Here is a 19,074-nt window from a genome sequence, read left to right as displayed (position 1 = left end):
CATTCCCCAGCCTGTAGCTATGCTGCTGGTTCTTCCTCCCTAGGTGTAGTACTTTGCACTGGTCCGTATACAATCCCACGTTGTTCTCATCCACCCACCCCTGTAACCTGTCCCCACATCTTAGTGTCATCTGTGAATTTGAACAAGGTGCTTTTCACCCCTTCGTCCAAGTTGCTGATGAAGATGTTGAACAGTGCAGGCCTGAGGACTGAGCCCTGGGGAACCCCACTGCCCACGTTCCTCCAGATTGAAAAAGACCTGTCCAGCACCACTCTGTAGATGCAGACCTCCAGCCAATTGGCAACTCATCTGACTGTGCAGGCATTGACACCACAATCTCCTAATTTTTTTAATGAGAATGGGGTGAGAGACAGTGTCAAAGGCCTTCCTAAAGTCCAGAAAGACTATGCCCACCGAGACACCTGCGTCCAACGATTTTGTGACCTGGCCATAGAGAGCCACCAGGTTGGTCTGACAGGACCTGCCTCTAATGAACCCATGTTGACTGCCCCCAAGCATACATTCCCTTACCACACTGGCCCTTTTCCAGTCCTCTGACACCTCGCCAGAGCTTCACAAGTGCTCATAAAGCTTTGACAGGGGTCCCGCAATAACCTCTGCTAATTCCCTCAGCACTCGGGTGGAGAACATCAGGACCTGCTGATTTGAACACGTCCAGTCCCACCAGAAGTTCCCTGACTAGGTCTTCTCTGACCCTGGGCCTGGCTGTGCCTCCCCTGGGATCACTGGGGATCCCAGTGGGAAGGATGACCTGGTCCCTGCTCAGAAAAATGGAGGTAAAGGAATTGTTAAATAGGTTAGCTTTGTCATCTAGTGAGACCGCCAGATTTTCTAGCATGTCCTGCAGAGGCCCCATGTTACCCAGAACCTTCTTTTTACCCACTATGTATTTAAAAAAGGATTTGTTATCCTTGATCTGGGTTGCTAGTCCTAGTTCCACCTCCGCTTTGGCCTTCCTAACAGCCCCCCTACAATCCCAAGCAACGGAGGTATAGTCCTCCCTGGGGATGGCCCCTCCCTTCTATTGGGTGTACTTCTCCTTTTTAGCTTTAAGACGTTCCTGGATGCTTTTGGTGAGCCATGGGGGCTTTTGAGAACTCTTGCCCCCTTTGATCCGTGTTGGGATTGCCACCCTTTGGGCTTGGAGGATCGTCTCGTTCAGGAACGACCACTATTCTTGGACTCCCAACTCCCCACCCCTCCAGGAGTGCCTCCCCAACTAGTCTCCTTAGCTCAATGAAATCTGCCCTCCTGAAGTCCAGGGCTGCTGTCTTGTGGCAGGCCTTTGCCACCCTGCGCTGGATGGTGAATTCCAGTAGGTGATGATCGCTATCACCCAGGTGATCGAGCACCCGCGGTCCCCTCACCAGGTCGTTGCTTGTGGCCAGGACCAGGTCTAAGAAGGCATTTCCCCTGGTGGGACTGCGCACCTCCTGGGTTAGATGGAGGTCCTGTAACACGGCTAGGAACCTATATGAGCAGACAGACCTGGCTGACTGCTGTTCCCAGCAGAAGTCCAGATAGTTTAGGTCACCCATGCATGATGACCACATCTTTTGACTGAACTGACCTGAGAATTCCCGGTCTAGCTCTTCTCCCTGGTTGGGTGGTCTGTAGTAGACCCCCACTGTTAAGTCCCTTTCCACCTGATCCCCTTGTATTCTGACCCAGAGCACTTTAGTCTGCCCCTTCTCTGACCCAGTGCTGCTCGCTGAGGATGTGAATTGTTTTTTGACATAGAGCGGCACACCCCCGCCTTTCCTCCCTGTTCTATCCCTCCTGTACAGCCTATAGCCCTTGATGTTCACCACCCAGTTGTGCACTGGATCCCACCACGTTTTGGTCAGCCCCACTATGTCTGGCTTTGCGTTAGCTAGCAGGAGGGCAAGTTCCTGCTGCTTGTTCCCCATACTACGAGCATTAGTGTATAGGCAATAAGTGTTCTGCCAAATGTGCTCTGCCACAGGACTCAAGACTGAAAATTGTGGGATGTATACAGAATCATAGGACTGGAAGGGACCTGCAAGATCATCAAGTCCAGTCCTCTACCATGGGCAGGAAGTAATTGGGCTCAGACAAGCTCCACAAGGTGCTTGTCCAGTCTCATCTTGAACACTTCCAAGGATGGTGACTGCACCACCTCTGTTTCAGGTTCTGGTGACCCTTTCAGAGAAAAAGTTTTTTTTTTTTTAATGCCCAGCCTGAGTTTACTTTCTATTAGCTTATGCCCACTGGTCCTCATCCCCCTCCCCACCCCCCTTTGAGGTGCCTTCCTGAAGAGTTGCTCCTTCAGATCTTGATGCTCACCCCGAGGTACTTGTAGGTGGCTATCAAGTCACCTCTCAGCCTTCTTTTACTCGGACTTAATAGGCCCAGTTCTCAGAGCCTTTCCTCATAGGACCTATCCTCCATGCCTCTAATTATATGGGTGGCCCTTCTTCAGTGGTGACACATAAGGGGTGCATGTGCACCCTGACCTGGTGCAGTAGTCACTTAGGCGACGGGCAGGCGGGGGCTTCTGGAAGAGGCCACAGTGATCAAGTGGCTGCCTTGCAATTGGTGAGATCAGCCGTGGCCCCCCCCCCGGTCACGGACTGATCGCTGGCGGGGGGGAATGACATGGCTCCCCCTGATTAAGGTGGCCCTGGTCACCCATGCTCTTCTTTGTACCTTTGTAAGCTTATCCACACCCTTCTTGAAGTGCAGTGCCCCAAACTGGATACAGTACTCCAGCTGAGGCCTCACCAATGCGGAATAGAGAGGAAAGAATACTTCCCTGGATCTAATGACAACACATTGGCTGATTCACACCAGAGTTCTATTTGCCCTTCTGGCAACCTCATTGCACTGTTGATTCATATTCATCTTTTAGTCTAACATGACCTCCATGTCCTGTTCAGATGCTGTGCCAGCCAGTGGACCATCACCCATTGTGTAGATATGGTGAAGGTTCTTCCTACCCAGATGAAGAACCCTGCACTTCTTGTTAAAGCTCATCTGATTCTGTTCAGCCCATAAATCCAGTCTGTTAAAATCATCCTGGATCTTTGCCCTATACTCTGATGTGCCCATGTTTCCCCACAGCTTCGTATCATCCACAAACTTGATCATTGAGCTTTCCACCCCCTCATCCAAGTCATTCGTAAATATTTTAAAGAACACTAGTCCAAGCACCAACCCCTGGGGGATGCCACTGGAGACGGCCCTACGGGATGAGGCCATTCCATCGATTTACAGCTCTCTAGGACTGGTCTCTAAACCAGTTGTCTACCCACCTCACTGCAGACTGGTCCAACCCAGTACCATCCAGTTTGGTTGAGAGAATCCCGTGAGAAACAGAATTAAAGGCTTTACTGACGTCTAAGTATATCACGTCCACCTCATGTCCCTTGTCCAGAAGTTTAGTTACTTGGTTGTAGAAGGACACCAGGTTTGTCAGGCATGATCTACCCTTGACAAAGGCTTGGTGGCTGCTGCTTAACACCCCATCAGTTACTAGCTTGTAATTGATGGCCTCAAAAATTTTACCCAGGACCGAAGTCAGTCTGACCAGTCTGTAGTTTCCAAGGTCATCCCTCTTCCCTTTCTTGAAGATGGGCAGCATATTGGTTCTTTTCCAGTCATCAGGGACCACTCCTGAGTTCCACAACTCTTCAAACAACTTTGCCAGTGGTGCTGCTATAAGCTCAGCCAGTACTTTCAGGAGTCTCGGATGCAGGCCATCTGGCCCAGAAGACATGAAAACGTCCAAGTGTTGTAGAAGACACCCCACCTGTTTAGGATTGATTCCATGTAGTCTGTTGTCTTCCCCATATTCCCTGGGCCTCTGGTCAGGTGAACAGACCCAATTTGATTTGAAGAATACTGAGGTGAAGTAGGTATTTGGGAGTTCTGCCTTCTCACAGGGATCGACTGTGGGCTGCTTCTGAGTATTCAGTAGGGGGTCCCATGGTGGAGCCTAATTTTTTCTTGCTCCCTATGTATCTATAGGACTTTTTGTTGCCCTTTATTTCGGTTGCCAGCTTGATCTCCATGCCTGCCTTGGCTTTTCGTGTCTCAAATCTGCAGACTCTGGCTATATGTGTGTATTCCTCTCTAGCTGCTGAACCATTCTTCCATTGCTTGTATGCTTCTTCTTTCGTGTTCAATAGTTCCCCAACATCTCTGTTGAGCCAAGTGGGTCTCTTGGCTCCTTTCCTGCTTTTTGTCTGCATGGGGATGGCCTGTTTTTGGGCAGTGAGAGTTGTCTCCTTAAGGAAGCACCACCATTCCTGAACTCCCCAAGTCATCTAGTTGCTGGTTGCAGAGGGCCTCTCCAACTAGCCTCCTGATTTTGGCGAAGTCTGCCTTTCTGAAATCTAGGACCTCTGTTCTGCTGATTGATTTCCATTCTTACAGTGGATGGTGAACCTAATTAGGTCGTGATCGCTGTCACCCAGAGTACCACCAATCCTCAGGTTGCCTATCAAGTCCTCCCCTTTGGTCAGCACTAAATCCAGAGTGGCTTTATCTCTAGTAGACCCTTCCACAACCTGTGTCAGGAACAGATCATCTACTGTCGCCAAGAAGTTGGCCCACCTGCTGGAGGTGGCCGAGTGGTCCTCCCAACAGATGTCAGGGTAGCTGAAGTCACCCATGACAATCATGTCTCTAGTGCTAGCTGCTTCAGTCAGTTCTCTGGAGAAAGCCTGATTGTTCTCTTCTTGGGAGGGAGGACTCCCACTAATCAGGTCTCCCTCTCCTGGTCCCCCTTGTATCCTGACCCATAGGGTTTCAAGGGACCCTTCCCTGCTGTCCAACGTGACCTACAGGAAGGGGTATTACTCTTTCACTTAGAGGGCCACACCTCCTCCCTTCTTCCCAGCCCGATCCTTCCTGTAAAGCCTATAGCCTTAAATATTTACTGCCCGGTCATGCATGTCATCCCACCAGATCTCCATTAACCAAATCAGATCAAATTTCTCATCTACCAGGAGTGCCAGTTCGTCCTGTTTATTTCTCATGCTTCTGGCATTCCCATAAAGACACCAGTGTTTTCTCCTAGTCACCTCAGGTTTTCTGTCATGCTGCCAGCATCTCAAGATGTCAGTGCTTATCTGGACATCCACTGCTTGAGTACCCTCCCATGTGTTATTGTGGCTAGAGGATTTGTGTACAGCAGTGGGATCTTCTCCCCCACCCCTGGAAGTGCCTAGTTTAAAGTCCTCCTCAACAAGTCAACGATTCTTGTACTGAAGAGCATTCCGATTCAATTTGGAGAGATTAGAGGGTCGTCTGATTCAATCTGGATTCAGGAATTCAGCCACTGAATCGGGCCAAATCTCTGCTGAAATGAATCAGGGACCAAAGCTTCGCACAGCCCTACTAGTTATCAGATTCATAGAAGGTTTCTATGAAATTAGTAGGAACTCTGGATTTGTTAAAACATGGAAAGTCAGGACAGTCCTAATTGGGCTCAGGTGCTGTTATTACCAAGAAGGATTTGTATAATATTCAGTACCAGCACAAGTAGCTAAAATGTATTGCATCCTGTCAGAATCAAACTTCATCTCCCTGTTGGAACTTTAGCCTTTTGACTTCATATTTAGTTAGCATTTATAGTAACAGTGGTCCGTATAGATAGCGAAATGGTAGAAAGCAAGTGTTATTTTCTGCCCAGAATCTGAAGGAAGATAGCATTTCTTGTTGGACTAGCTTTAGTTAAAGCACCCCCACTGTCATTTTTCAGTGCAGGGATGCTGATACACATGACACTGGAGCACAGTTATTACCACGCTCTGGCAACCTCGATTAATAGAGTTTGCTCTGACGCACTGCAATTACAGTGCATTGGAGCAGCCTTGCTACACGTGTATAGGTGTTCCATATGACTGCTCTTGTAAGGGTAAGATTACTGGTGAACTGTTCAGCTGCCCACTGAAAGGGATGGATACAAACTGAGTAGTGAACTCCATTATCAAGCTCCCCCTGCTCTCCCTGTAGAGCTGAATATCATTTACCAACCCCTGTACCACAGCAAGCTGAAAGAGCATAGGAAAAGGCCTCAGCCATGTTTGGGAAATACACAGGAAGTCAAAGATTAAGTCAAAGATAAGATTATGGAAGTTTCTTTTTACAGTCTTCATATACTCATTCAACACTTATATATCTTTGTTTTCTGTAGGCAGTAGGTCTGACCAAGATTTAACTCCAAACTCATGGACAGCATCTGTACTTAGAGGAAGTTTATGAATATACTTGGGTGAGACTACTGCAATAAAAGGGAACAGTTTTTCAGTTACAAAATACCAGTGTAAGAATTACAGTGCAACTGTGCAGTAACTGGAGTTATTGTGCAGTAGCGTCACTGAATTACTTTTTTGTGACTGACAGTGTAGTAGCCCACAACTACTGCACAGTCAGCATCTCAGGTAGATGCGGCCTATGTTAAGGCTTGTTGGTATTGCTTAAAGTAAGTATTGAGATTATATTATTTTACAAACAAGATTGTAAGCTACAAATACACGAGTCATATCTGGACTGTTTTCACAAACTAATACAACTTAAATGTAGGTGCATTTTTTTTGTTAAAGAAAAGGTGCACATTATCCAAAATATGCACAATCAAATACTGTATAGACCCATCCCTTGAGAATTAGGAATCTGGCAACTGACACTAAGATTTAAAAATTTCAACTTAGTCTTCTCATGAAGTGGCACAAATGTAGTTTGGAGGAAAAGAGGAAAATCATTAATAGTAATTCTAGTGTACTTCCTGAAGTCCAGTTCAGCTTAACAACCATCACAACAATTCCTCCCAAAATCAAAAGTGAAGGAGAGCTACTTGGTTTTCTGTGGAACCCTGACCTATAAAATGGGGACAGGAACTGAGCAAGGATGAAGGAAAAAGAGAATACAGTAAAAAACATTTTGCATAACTCAGTTTTGCCATGTTATTTGAGAAAGTTACATTTTTTAAAAACTTTTAATGTCAGTTTTAACTTTCTAAATGGAATGTTTGAAACATGTTTCAGAATTTCTCTTTTATTTTTTTTTTCATATCAGAAAATTAGGGTTGGAAGGGACCTCAGGAGGTCATCTAGTCCAACCCCCTGCTCAAAGGAGGACCATCCTCAAATAGATCATCTCAGACAAACCAGATCATCCCAGCTAAGAAAAAAAATGAAAGAAAAACCTTGAAATAAAACATCCATTAAAATGAAGTGTGTGCATGTCAAGAGATTCAACTGATTTTGGGGGCAGGATAGAAAATTCTCCATTTCTCCCCACCCTCATTTTCATTCTGAAGTGGAACCAACTTTCTCTAAATTGCCAAACCTAAACATTCATCTTTTACCTAGCCCTAATCAATGACCAGTCTGGATGACTACTAGGAAAAGTGTTGAAGTTATACTCAACTACAGCCAGGTTTAGGAATTCATTGCCTGCTGATGTTAGAATGCCCACTCCATAGTCTTCCTCTCAGAGCATGTTTCCTACAAACTGAAAACATTTTTTATGCACAAAGACACAGTTAGACATTATCTTGCTGCCTCCTCCACTTTAAAGCACTCTCTTTATTATCTTAGGTTCTTTGTGCAGAATCTTCATGTATAGAAAATAAACTATGTTTATAACTAGCTTGTGTATCCTGGCTATCAGTGTGTATAGACATGCATATGTAAAAATCAACTGACCAAACAGAAAACAAAACAAACAAACAAAAATACCCTATCCAACTAAACATAAGACTTTCAGGGAACTAGATATGGGGGCATGAAAAATGTCTGACTTGACAGTTTGTCTCCAATACCTTTACTTTTGGTTCCACAGAAGGAAGGCGGAGGTGAGCAAACATTTGGCAGCACATTTCTTTCTCTTTATCCATGTATTCTCTGTAACAGCTGCAAAGTAAAGCAGGTGTTTCCATTACAGGATGCCTACTTCTATGCCTGCAGTTAATACCAATATTATAAGCCCAATGTTTTGAAGCTACAAAACTGAAGCAATATGCAATACTGAAGTTACTCACTAAGGGTATGTACAAAAGTAGCTTTTTTGCCATTTAAAGCACTTTATTGCCATAACTTAACCAAGGCATATGCCTTTACAGCACTTAAAAAATGGGTACAGCACGTTAAACTAACCCTTGTTAAATGAAGTATTCAATTTGAAGCATTGTATTCTGTATGCTGGTCAAATTTCTGACCAGTGCAGAAGCCCCAGGGGGCTTCAGAGTGCACCTTACCTCGTAGCCTGGAAAGTGCAGGGAGGCTCAAAACCCCTTCCCCCTGCTTCTCCCTCCCCCCCCACAATCAAACACTGCACTTTTGTCATGTTTAAGAGTGCTGTAATTGTATAGTGCTATAAAAAGTGCTCTAAAACACTGTAAAACATGCATGGAACACTTCTGTATACATCCTAAATTCCAGAGACAAAGAAGAATTTTATAATAACCAAATGTACTTGAGTTAAGTTTTATAAAGATAGGTACAGCAGGAAGACCACATGCTGCTGATGGTTCAGAAAATTCTTTAATATTTTACCTCTGGAGAACAAAGTAGATCACAGGTGAAAACAAGGGACCATCTGGCCCCCAGAGAGCACTTGTTACAAGTCAGTATTCTACCAAAGGGAGCAGTCCAAAGATTATACTATGATTTGGAGGACAAGAAATTCATTAAAAATGTTACCCAAAACAACTGACTAGATTATATTAAAATTTATAGTACACAATGGGATGGTTTAGTCGGGGATGATCCTTCCTTGACCAGGAGGCTGGAACTAGATGAATTTGTGTGGTCCCTTCCAGCTCTACTTTCCTATTACCCTAAGTCTTTTGAGGAGATTAGGAGGCTATCACAGCTATCTAAAGCCATGCGCACTTATACCAATGAGTCTAGCAGGAATTCTAAAATTCTGTAGCCCTTGCAAAGGACTTGATGACTTGGTGGGATTTTGCCTTCATTATCCCCACTGGGCACATCTACATAGAATCATAAAAAAGTAGAGTTGGAAGGGACTTCAGGAGGTCATCTAGTCCAACCCCCTGCTCAAAGCAAGACCATCTCCAACTACACTATCCCAGCCAAGGCTCTTTCTAGCTGGGTCTTAAAAGCCTCTAAGGATGGAGATTCCACAACCTCTCTGGGTAACCTGTTCCAGTGTTTCATGATCCTCCTAGTAAGTTTTTCCCATTTTCTAACCTAAACTTCCCTTGCTGCAACTTCAGACCATTGCTCCCTGTTCTGTCACCTGCCACCACCAAGAAAAGTCTAGCTCTGTCCTCTTTGGAACTATCCTTCAGGTAGTTAAAGGCTGCTATTAAATCCCCTCAGTTTTCTTGTCTCTAGATTAAATAAGCCCAGTTCCCTCAGCCTCCCAAGTCATGTGCCCCAGCCCCCTAACCATTTTTGGTGCCCTCTGCTGGACTCCCTCCAGTTTGTCCACATCCTTTCTGTAGTAGGGGGCCCAAAACTGGACGCAGTACTTCAGATCTGGCCTCACCAGTACTGAACAGAGGGGAATAATCGCTTCTCTTGATCTCCTGGCAACACTCCTACAAATGCAGCCCAGAATGCTGTTAGCTTTCTTAGCAACAAGGACACACTGTTGGCTCATATTCAGCTTATGGTCCACTACCCCCCAGGGCCTTTTCTGCAGAATTGCTGCCTAGCCAGTCAGCCCCAGCCTGTACTGGTGCATGGGACTATTTCATCCTAAGTGTAGGACTTCGCATGTGCGCTTATTGAACCTCATGAGATTTCTTTTGGTGCAGTCCTCCAATTTGCCTAGGTCTCTCTGAATCCTAACCCTACTCTCCAGCCTAATACCGCCCCTCCTGTGTCCCACGCTTGGTGTCATCTGTAAACTTGCTGAGGGTTTTGCATTTCAACTTGCTGAGGGTGTACTCTATACAATCTTTCAGGTCACCGATGAAGAAACTGAAAAAAAACTGGACCCAGGACCGACACCTGGGGCATTCCATTTGAAATCAGCTGCCAACTAGACGTGGAGCCATTGATTACTACCCTCTGAACCCGATGATCCAGCCAGTTCACTTCATAGTCCATTAAGCCAACCCTTACTTCCCTAGCTTGCTTACAAGAATACTGTAGGGGACTGTATCTAAAGTCTTATTAAAGTCAAGGTATACTACATCCACCAGTCTCTGCACATCCACAGAGCCAGTCATCTCATCACAGAAAGCAATAAGGCTAGTCAGGCATGACTTGCCCTTGGGGAATCCATGCTGACTGCTCCTAATCACCTGTTTCTCTTCCAAGTGCTTAGAAATAGATTCCTTGAGGACCTGCTCCATGATTTTTTCAGGGACTGAGGTGAGGCTAACTGGTCTGTAGTTCCCTGAAGCCTCCTTTTTCCCTTTCTTAAATATGGGCTGTTTGCCCTTTTCTAATCACCCAGGACCTCTTCCTGATCGCCATGAGTTTAAGGATGATGGCCAGTGTTGAGATAACTGCCTAAATCATTGCTTTCTTCTATCTTACATTAATTTCCTTGTTGCTGCTGTTGTAATAAAAAGCACAAAAAGCTGGTAATTATATTAACTGACACAAACCAATTGAAGCAGAAACTCCAAGATGACATTTCTTTTTCAAACCAGTTTTTCTATTGTGTCTGGGTACTGCAGCATTAAATTATATGTTGCTACAATACCCGAAGACAGGAGAGAAGCAACAAATCTGCCTGCAATTACAATCTAAACTACTTCTTCATCTTCTTTTGTTTAGAAATATTTTAAATCTAAGCATACTTGGACCAACAGTTTTCAATTACACTCAGGAAAATAATGGACAAAATAACCTATTAGAGCCAATGGTGTTACACTACACTGGTCAAAAAAGACCCTACCTTATAGCAACAGTCTTGAAAAATAGCAGATAATCTAGGAAAATCTGCTTAAAACTTGTCTGATATGTCCAAGAAGTAATTGATCCTGTGCAGTCTTAGTAGAGATAATTACAAATGACATGAATGGTACGACGGAGAGAAGCAGATAGCTATGTTAGTCTAAAGGAGTTATCCTGAATCTCAGGCAGGTTAGCCAGTAGATCGTTCCAAATCATTTTCTAAGTAACACTTCACATTTTAGAGCTGCTTATAAAGTGCTTAACAATGTGGTATCTAAACCCCAAGGCACAGAGAAAGATGAAGAGCACATCTTTTGATTCTCCACACCAACATCAAATAGCACTGGATAGCCAATTGCTGTTTACTACTTAAGACAGCCATACATTCAGTTGACCAACTCAAAACAAACAAACTTTCCCCACGTGCAAAAAAGTTCAGTCAACTCCCTGCCAGCCATGTAGGGCATTGTTTTCCATTCCATTGTTTCTTCTGTCTCCTTTCAAAGGGTATGAAAAAGTAATGCTTGTGACCCCTCATAAAACAGAGGAAGTGTTGCATTTTCTCTAACTTTGGCAAAGCAGAGTGGCAGAGAACTGCAAATAGAATAGATAGTGCTAGAGCTCTAAGCATTTCAAACAAAGTTAGTTATCATGACAAATAGCTAAAGAATAGCTATACCGAAGCATACATTTTCTATTTGGCATGCTTCGGCTTTTGGTCACTCCAGATGAAATCCAGCCAACACCTGGAATGGAATAAAAAGGTTTGAGAGCTGTTTTGTGATCTAGATAAAAGCAAGCTGTTGATTTCACTGTAGCTCCAATGCCTTCACAGCATAGCTCCTAGAAGTGCATGCAACACAAATGTCACTAACCAACAACTTTTCAATTATTTTCTTCTGAAAACACCAGCAATGGAAGAAGAGACTAGAACTGGCCCAGCCAAAACACAACCAAGGCAGGGATTCGTTCTGTTAGCAGAAAGAAAGTTTACCTCCAGGACAAAGTTGTTACTGCACAGTCATTTAGTATTTGTATAAATCAGTACTACATGACCATGCAGTCACAGTTACTGCGCAGCAGTGTTGCTGAAGGGCTTTGCTGTGATGCTGGCTGCACAGTACTTTGTTACTACTGCGTAGTAGCATCACATCACACTTCCTGCCACACAATGCTACTGCACAGTTGTAGCAAGCTACTGCGCACTCCGCATCTCACGTAGACATGGCCTGTGCTTCCTGCCCAATCTCCTGCTCTGCCTTCAGCCCTATCAGCTGCTGTGGGGTCTATCCCCTCCATGTTCTGTTGCATGCCACATAGACTGCCTGTACCACTAGTGATACATGTGCGACACCTCTGGGACAGGCAATCAACATATCTTAAAAAGGAATTAAAGGCAAATGCATTACTTTGCATTCATGTACTGCAACAGCACCTTATTGCAGCAAGCTCTATACAATATTTTGTTCAAGGTATTTTAGCAATATCATTTATCTTGTCATCAACAGCCTGCCCTACCTACTCAAACCTATTTTCTAATAGGCCCCTTCTGATGCTAAAATCTATGAAGGGTGCAACTGCCATAGGAGATTCCCCCCACAGTAACTGAATATCTGTCAGATACTCGCATCACCCTTAACTACTGTGTCTGCAAAATATTCAAAACTAGCTTTCCTATATTTTTTTCCTTAAACAAAAAGGGTAAGAGAGAGGGAGAGAGAGGGAGAACTCTATTTCCCACAATTACTGAAAGAAACAGTTATTTTTGCTGGCTATGTCTTTAATAGCTTCTAAAATACTTCTAAGTTTTATGACCAACTACTTCCACAGAAGTGTGTATTTTTAACTTGGGCAAGCAAGTTGCCCCCTTTTAACTTGCCCCCTTCTCAATATGGAAAAAGGAGTCCTCTCACCTTGCCAGTTTTTTCAGTTCACAGTTAATATCATGGTTAAAGGGCTGCTCTTTTTGAGCTTTAATCAAGAAATCACGAGCTTTTTCATACTCTGACATAGAAAGACAAGCCTGTCATTGAAAGAAGGACAAGAATTAATAGATAGATATATACTCTCATCTTTTCTTCAAGACTGAAGCATGTATTCCCACAAACAAGTGACTGATTCAGATAATTGTTTCAGACTGCACGAAGAGCAGCACAATATATTTGGAGACCCAGATTTTGGTTTTGTGAGCACTTGGCACACATGCAATGACTATTACAGTAGCCGTGTATACATGGTACATTTGAAGTCTGCTACCATGTTCAGATTTCTAAACACTTCATTTCAGAATATCCAAGGTGTCCCCCACAGACATATGAAGTGGGATGTCAGCTTGAAGTTGATATTGCCTTTAAACCCAACACAGAAATTAATTTTTCCTTCACCTGGCCACATCTAAATAGTGCTTTGGCATTTCTCTCATCAATCTCCAAGGCCTTTTCTCCATACATCAGAGCTCGGGCAGGATGTTCCAGCTTTAGGTAAGTAAATGAAAGATTCAGGAACACCAGCAGCTTTGCAGCATCAATCTGGCTCTGCTCACCCTCATTGTATGGCCTGCGACACAGAATCAAGGATGCCTGAGCGAACATGGGAATAAGACCAATGGAAGTGATTCTTAGTGGATCGTTTTACTTGTGGAAAACAGTTTCATCCCACCCATGAACAAAATGAACACACTGTAATATTCTCCTGATGGACAAAATCACAATAAATAGCAAAATATACAACAAAGAATTTGCAAGAAGCTTGGTAACATGACCACTCAGCATTGTCATTTGCTTTGGTGGCATCACATATGGCAGGAATGTCAAACTCATTTGGTCACATGGGTTGCATGAGTTGTATGGGGCTGGTTGATGGGCTGGATCAGGACCACAGACCTTCCTGGTCCCCACCAGCCCACCTGGTGGATCCAGTGCCTACTCCAGGACTTGCACCACCCATGGTGCCTGCTCCAACTGGTCTGGGACTTGCACTGCACATATGCCAAAACAGCTGCTGCATGCAATGTGGGTCCTGGAGCAGATGCCTCATTCAAGATAGATCCCAGATGGTTTGGAGCAGACATGGCAGGTGGCACGTCCTAGGTCCTGCACATGGGGCTAGTATGGTGGTATGGGTCAACTCAAAACTAGGGCAGCACCAGGGGCTAGATAACAGAGCTCTGTGAGCCATATCCAGTTTACAGGCCATATCTGTAACAACCAGACAGAGCCAAATCTTCAGTGAGCTCAAAAGGGAAGCAGATACACCTGGAGCCTTGACCCTGGGTTTGCTTTTATGGTTCCTACATCACCATGGATGCTATATAGAGCATTTTTTTTGTTTTAAATACATAGATTTCAAAGGAAGAGTAGATAAATTTTACAAGTACAAGTGGAAAAGAAAACTCAAAGGAAGATGCGTTAAATATGTCTTTGTAGAACCAAGCAGTTGCAGTAGAAAAAGCATATTCAAACAGGAAAAGTATTCCTGTGAGACATGCAAACTGGACGTAAATCAAACTAAGTGTGGAATGTATCTTGTGACATTAGAAACAAAGAGGGTGAAGTTTCCCATTGAATAGTGCTGGGGTGACATTTTCCAACTGGGAGACCAGGAATTTAATTGTGACTTGAAGTGCAAATAATTGAGAAGGACTGGACCTTTAATGAGTCTGGAATCCTAGGCTGCTTTTGAAAAACATCTCTCTGGAACACCTTCACTACATAGTGTATGACTTGCTACTTCTCCGGTTGTCAGTTGTGCTGAAAGATTCCAGCTAGATGGTTACTAATTTAAAACAGAAGTAGTCAAGATTTGCAGACCCATTTTTAGATCAATTGCACAGAACGGAGTATTTGAAGTACACCAAGTCTCTCTGTATACTGTTTTGCCTATGCTTACTGGGGCCAGTTGTGTTGAAACACAGAGAAAAAGTGTTCCACATACAAGCACTAGTCTTTTCCCCCTCTGCTACAGCAACTTAATTACCATTATGAAAAACAGTAAGACAAGAACTTAAAAAGCCTAATAGAATCAGACATATTGGTTTTAATTAATCTTCTAGGTATCTATTGTTTAAACTACAGTATAAGAATAGTTGATGTTTTGAACTAGTGCTCAGTAATCACTAACTTCCATAGCCTGCACACACAATCACAATCATCCTGCTTAAATTACCCTTTTATATCTATCTTTAGCATCCATGAAGTGCTTCTGACGGAAAAGGTAATTCCCAAACTGTCTCTCTGTATCTGCCACTTTCAGCACTTTTTGTAATGGGAACATATCTTGTTGGCCCTGCACACAGAAACAAAAAACTAATCAATTTAAACAACAGAAATCAGACACAGAATGCAGACTGATGGTAAGCATCTACAAACTCACCACAAAATGAGCAGGCATCGGAAGCAACTCTCACACAGAATTAACACAACAGCACCATCACAAACACCACTAATGTTAATGCTAAGAACTTCTGTAGGAAATTAAACCAACAAATGGAATAATGGCATTCAGGACTGTTAGCTGAGGAGCAACAGTGGTGGCAGTGAAAAAGCCTTCAACTCTGAACAAGTGGTTATGAGAGTTTCTGTTATGAGCCACGTTATAAAGGTCCTTCTGCATGGGACACTTGGTACAGTCCCTAAAACTGTTGCCCACCGTCATGGAGGATCACAGGGCTGAGACCAATAATCAGTTGATTATCAGTCCCAGTACCACACCAGAATCTTGAATCATCTTAGGTGTAGTGCCCTGCTTGGGACTAACAATCAGCTGATTGTCAATTACAGTCCTGTAACTCTGGGGCAGTGGCCACCTAGATTTCAACTTGATCCTGATAAGTGAAAGATCCAGGATCCTTCCTCTTGACATAAGGATTTCCTTGTCTCACCTGGAGGACATGTTTTACAGCTCGGACACACAGTACTCACATTTTAAGTGCATTTAACCATGCTAAGCATAAGGTGTAACATGGCTTACTGTTGTATGTAAATATTTAAGAGTCTGGCTCCCCCTAGTGAAAGTTAAACATTTATGGTAGGGTTATAAACAAGGAAAAGCTCGCAATTGATTTGCCAGATTTTAAAAACGGTATTATACTCTGCTTATTGTTATAATTCAAACAAGTATGTACGCCGAGTCTTTGAAAACTTCCACTGCCATTTGCTTTGAAGAAAACAAACAGCTGGGGAAAGCACTGTGTACTTCCAGATTTTCTTGAAACAGGATGAAAAAAAGAGAGGAAAGTTTTAACAGCAGAATTCTGACAGCTTTTAGGACCAAATCTTGAATGGAGGGAAATGGGCATTACTTCACTGATTTCCCTGTACTGAAACGTAATTTTTTTTTAAGGCAACATTGAGCACAAGATAATGCTTAATATTCTTCACTAGCTTGAGGGCCTGCAACATGGGAGGTAGGTATGGACCACTTTGTCTCCCTTTTCTGTGAAAGGAAGTGGGAGCAATCCTGCACAAGAAGCAGCGACACGTTTGTATTTAGATTTATCTATGCTGTTATTGTAAAGAATATGCTGACAGGAATGAGGACCTCGTGAATATGCCACACAAAGCATTTGAAACAGCTTGCAGTTAATAGTGTTCAATACTACACCATACTCTACTGTAAGGGGGTCCATCTCCAGGGGTGGCTGTGGCACCCCCTGGTGGTCACACCACACCTAGGGTCCAATTTCAGTTCACCAGGTTGGCTTTGCCCTCTCACCTGCCATGCCTCGATGTTTTAATTATATTATTGTAAGGAGGTTGCCTTCAGAGAACCTGAGTTCAGCCTTTATGGTAACTTGTTCCACCTCAGTCATCATCAGGCTGCTAGTCTGCCCAATCCCCACAGACAGAGCTCTGCTCAGGCTAGGGTCTCTCTGCCTTCTTGCTGAGCTCCTGGCCCTATCTTGCTTACGCTGGCTTTTGGCCCCGTTTTGCTCTTGTCTGTGCTTCAGCCCATTCTGGACGTTGGCCCTTCGTAGCTCACTGGGTTCCCGACCCTTGCAGGGCTGTATTTGGGCTCCCAGGCTTTAGCTCCAGCAGCCCATTGAATCCCAGACCCTTGCAGGGCTTTACCCACACCACAGAATGCCTTCTGGGCACCTGACCCAGGACCTCCTCACCCCTTTAATCCACTCCAAACCTTGTGGTTAACAACTCGAAACAGAAACAAAATGTGTATAGAAAAAGCAGTAAGTTACAGCTCCCAGCAGAGCTCCAGCACTCAAGGGGTTCTGAGCCAGACTGAGCCTCCAGGCTTATATGGACCTTGATTCCTCCCCCTTCTGGTCACTTAACCTAAATGCTGCCTATTATGCAAATCAGCAACAGAGCTCTCACTCCCCTCAAACAGCTGCTCACAATCCTGCAGCTCTACTTCCTGCATGCTGTATTCCTCAGCCTGTCTTCTGCAATACTGCTTTTTCTTCATTCTAGTAGCAGGGACAGAGGTCCCCTGCTATAACTATCACTACAAATAGTGATGAGAAGAGAGAGAAGTTTTAACATTCTGGATTTATAGCTCAAGCCTGCTTTATATGTATGTATTGGTCAACTCACAGCCGTCAGAGCAAAGAATGTGTCAGATTCAGCTGAATCAAGGAAGTCCATCAATTCTATCTCAAACAAGACTGTGGCATTAGGAGGAATCAATGGAAGACAGCCCAGAGTCCCATACGCATAACGTGGCATGAAGAGGAATCTTGCCAACTCTCCTTTCTTCATGGTCAGCAGACCAATCTCCATGCCCCACAATGTAATCTCTGGGGAGACAAAAGATAGAACTTTTAACGTGAATTCTGAAAACAATTTGAATTACTGATTGCTCTTAGAACCTTTTGGGCAAGTGTTAGCTTTTCCAAATACCAAGAGTTTGACTGCCAATTCATTTACACAAAGCATAGCACAATAAGCACCCCAAAGAATGAAAATTATCTGTCACAGTATACTGTAGCTTGACAGACCCCAGGACTGAGTCTTATTAGAGGTGCACCAATACATTGGTCCCATATCAGACTGGCACTGATATGAGGAAAATTGAGAGTATCAGCAATTGACTTTTTTTGGCTGACGTGGCCGATAATGTGGCCAATAAATGCCATGTGCATGTGTGCAGCCACGGTGCAGCATGCAGGTGGTCAGGAGCGCAGCCCTGCAGCGTGAAAAGCAGCTGGGTCTGGCTGGTAAGTCTGTTGTGGGGAAAGGAGCATGAGGGGTCGGGGGGGCAGATCAAGGCGCCCCGCAGTGATGAAGGGAGTTGGGCTGGTCCTTGGGCAAGCGTTGCCAGGCTGGTGGGGGGGACGGGGAGGACAGAGCTGCAGCTCATTTCTAACCCCCCCACCCCCGCTGGGTACACATATTAAAAAGGGGCCCGCTGGGGGTACACTTATTAAAAAGGGTTGCCTCAAAGTAGCCATGGGGGAAAAACTGGGCCTGGCTTACAGGCAGTTTCCTACCTTCAAATGGCATCTCTCAAGAACCAGGCTACCTAGCTCCCAGTGTCACCAAGACATCAGGCCTTGCAACAGACCTAGATGCCTTCTGTGCCCCAACATCAACATATCATCATTGGACCAAATAACATGAATTATAACATCCCAGCTGGTCTGGTCCTGCAGGGAGCAAACCAGGAAAGCCAAGGCTGCAAATGAAATCCAACTACCTTCAAGCATCAAGGATAATACAAAGTCCTTTTTCAGATATGTGGAGAGCTGGAGGAAAAGCAAGGGCAACATTGGACCCCTGCTGAACCAGATGGGACAACTGACAACAGACGCCCAGGAAAAAGCCAACCTATTAAATGGGTACCTTGCTTCAGTTTTTCATCACTCCCATGGGATGCCCATGCCTGCTATGGGACAGGGAGGTCCAGGTGAGGGAGATCCCCTGCCCTCCATCAGTGCTGACCTCATAAAGGAACACCTTGAGAGGCTGGATACCTTCAAATCAGCTGGCCCTGACAGTCTACACGCCAGGGTACTCAACGAGCTGGCGAGCATCATAGCCCAGTCCCTGGCACGGATCTTTGAAAACTCCTGGCACTCTGGTGAAGTACCCAAAGACTGGAAGAAGGCCAACGTGGTACCTATCTTCAAGAAAGGGTGGAAAGTGGATCTGGCAAACTATAGGCCCATCAGCCTGACTTCTATCTCAGGGAAGGTCTTAGAAAAGTTTATTGAAGAGGCCATCCTTAATGGACTGGCCGACGCCAA

General features: G+C 44.5%; 1 protein-coding gene across 1 annotated transcript in view; it reads right to left on the bottom strand.

Annotated features, from left to right (window-relative positions):
- FKBP6 (FK506 binding protein 6) overlaps window positions 1-19,074 on the bottom strand; it is a gene marked incomplete at its 5' end in the record, with an annotated part of 62,277 nt that overhangs the window by 32,504 nt on the left and 10,699 nt on the right. Inside the window, 5 exons of the mRNA XM_019509693.1 lie at window positions 7,814-7,904; window positions 12,785-12,894; window positions 13,256-13,450; window positions 15,036-15,155; window positions 17,423-17,625. Coding sequence (XP_019365238.1) covers window positions 7,814-7,904; window positions 12,785-12,894; window positions 13,256-13,450; window positions 15,036-15,155; window positions 17,423-17,625 — 719 coding nt within the window. The remainder of the gene's footprint in view (window positions 1-7,813; window positions 7,905-12,784; window positions 12,895-13,255; window positions 13,451-15,035; window positions 15,156-17,422; window positions 17,626-19,074) is intronic.

Source organism: Gavialis gangeticus, unplaced genomic scaffold, assembly GCF_001723915.1.
Source record: "Gavialis gangeticus isolate Ggan-Ray unplaced genomic scaffold, GavGan_comp1, whole genome shotgun sequence".
NCBI lineage: Eukaryota > Metazoa > Chordata > Crocodylia > Gavialidae > Gavialis > Gavialis gangeticus.
This window is presented reverse-complemented; position numbering and strand designations above follow the sequence as displayed.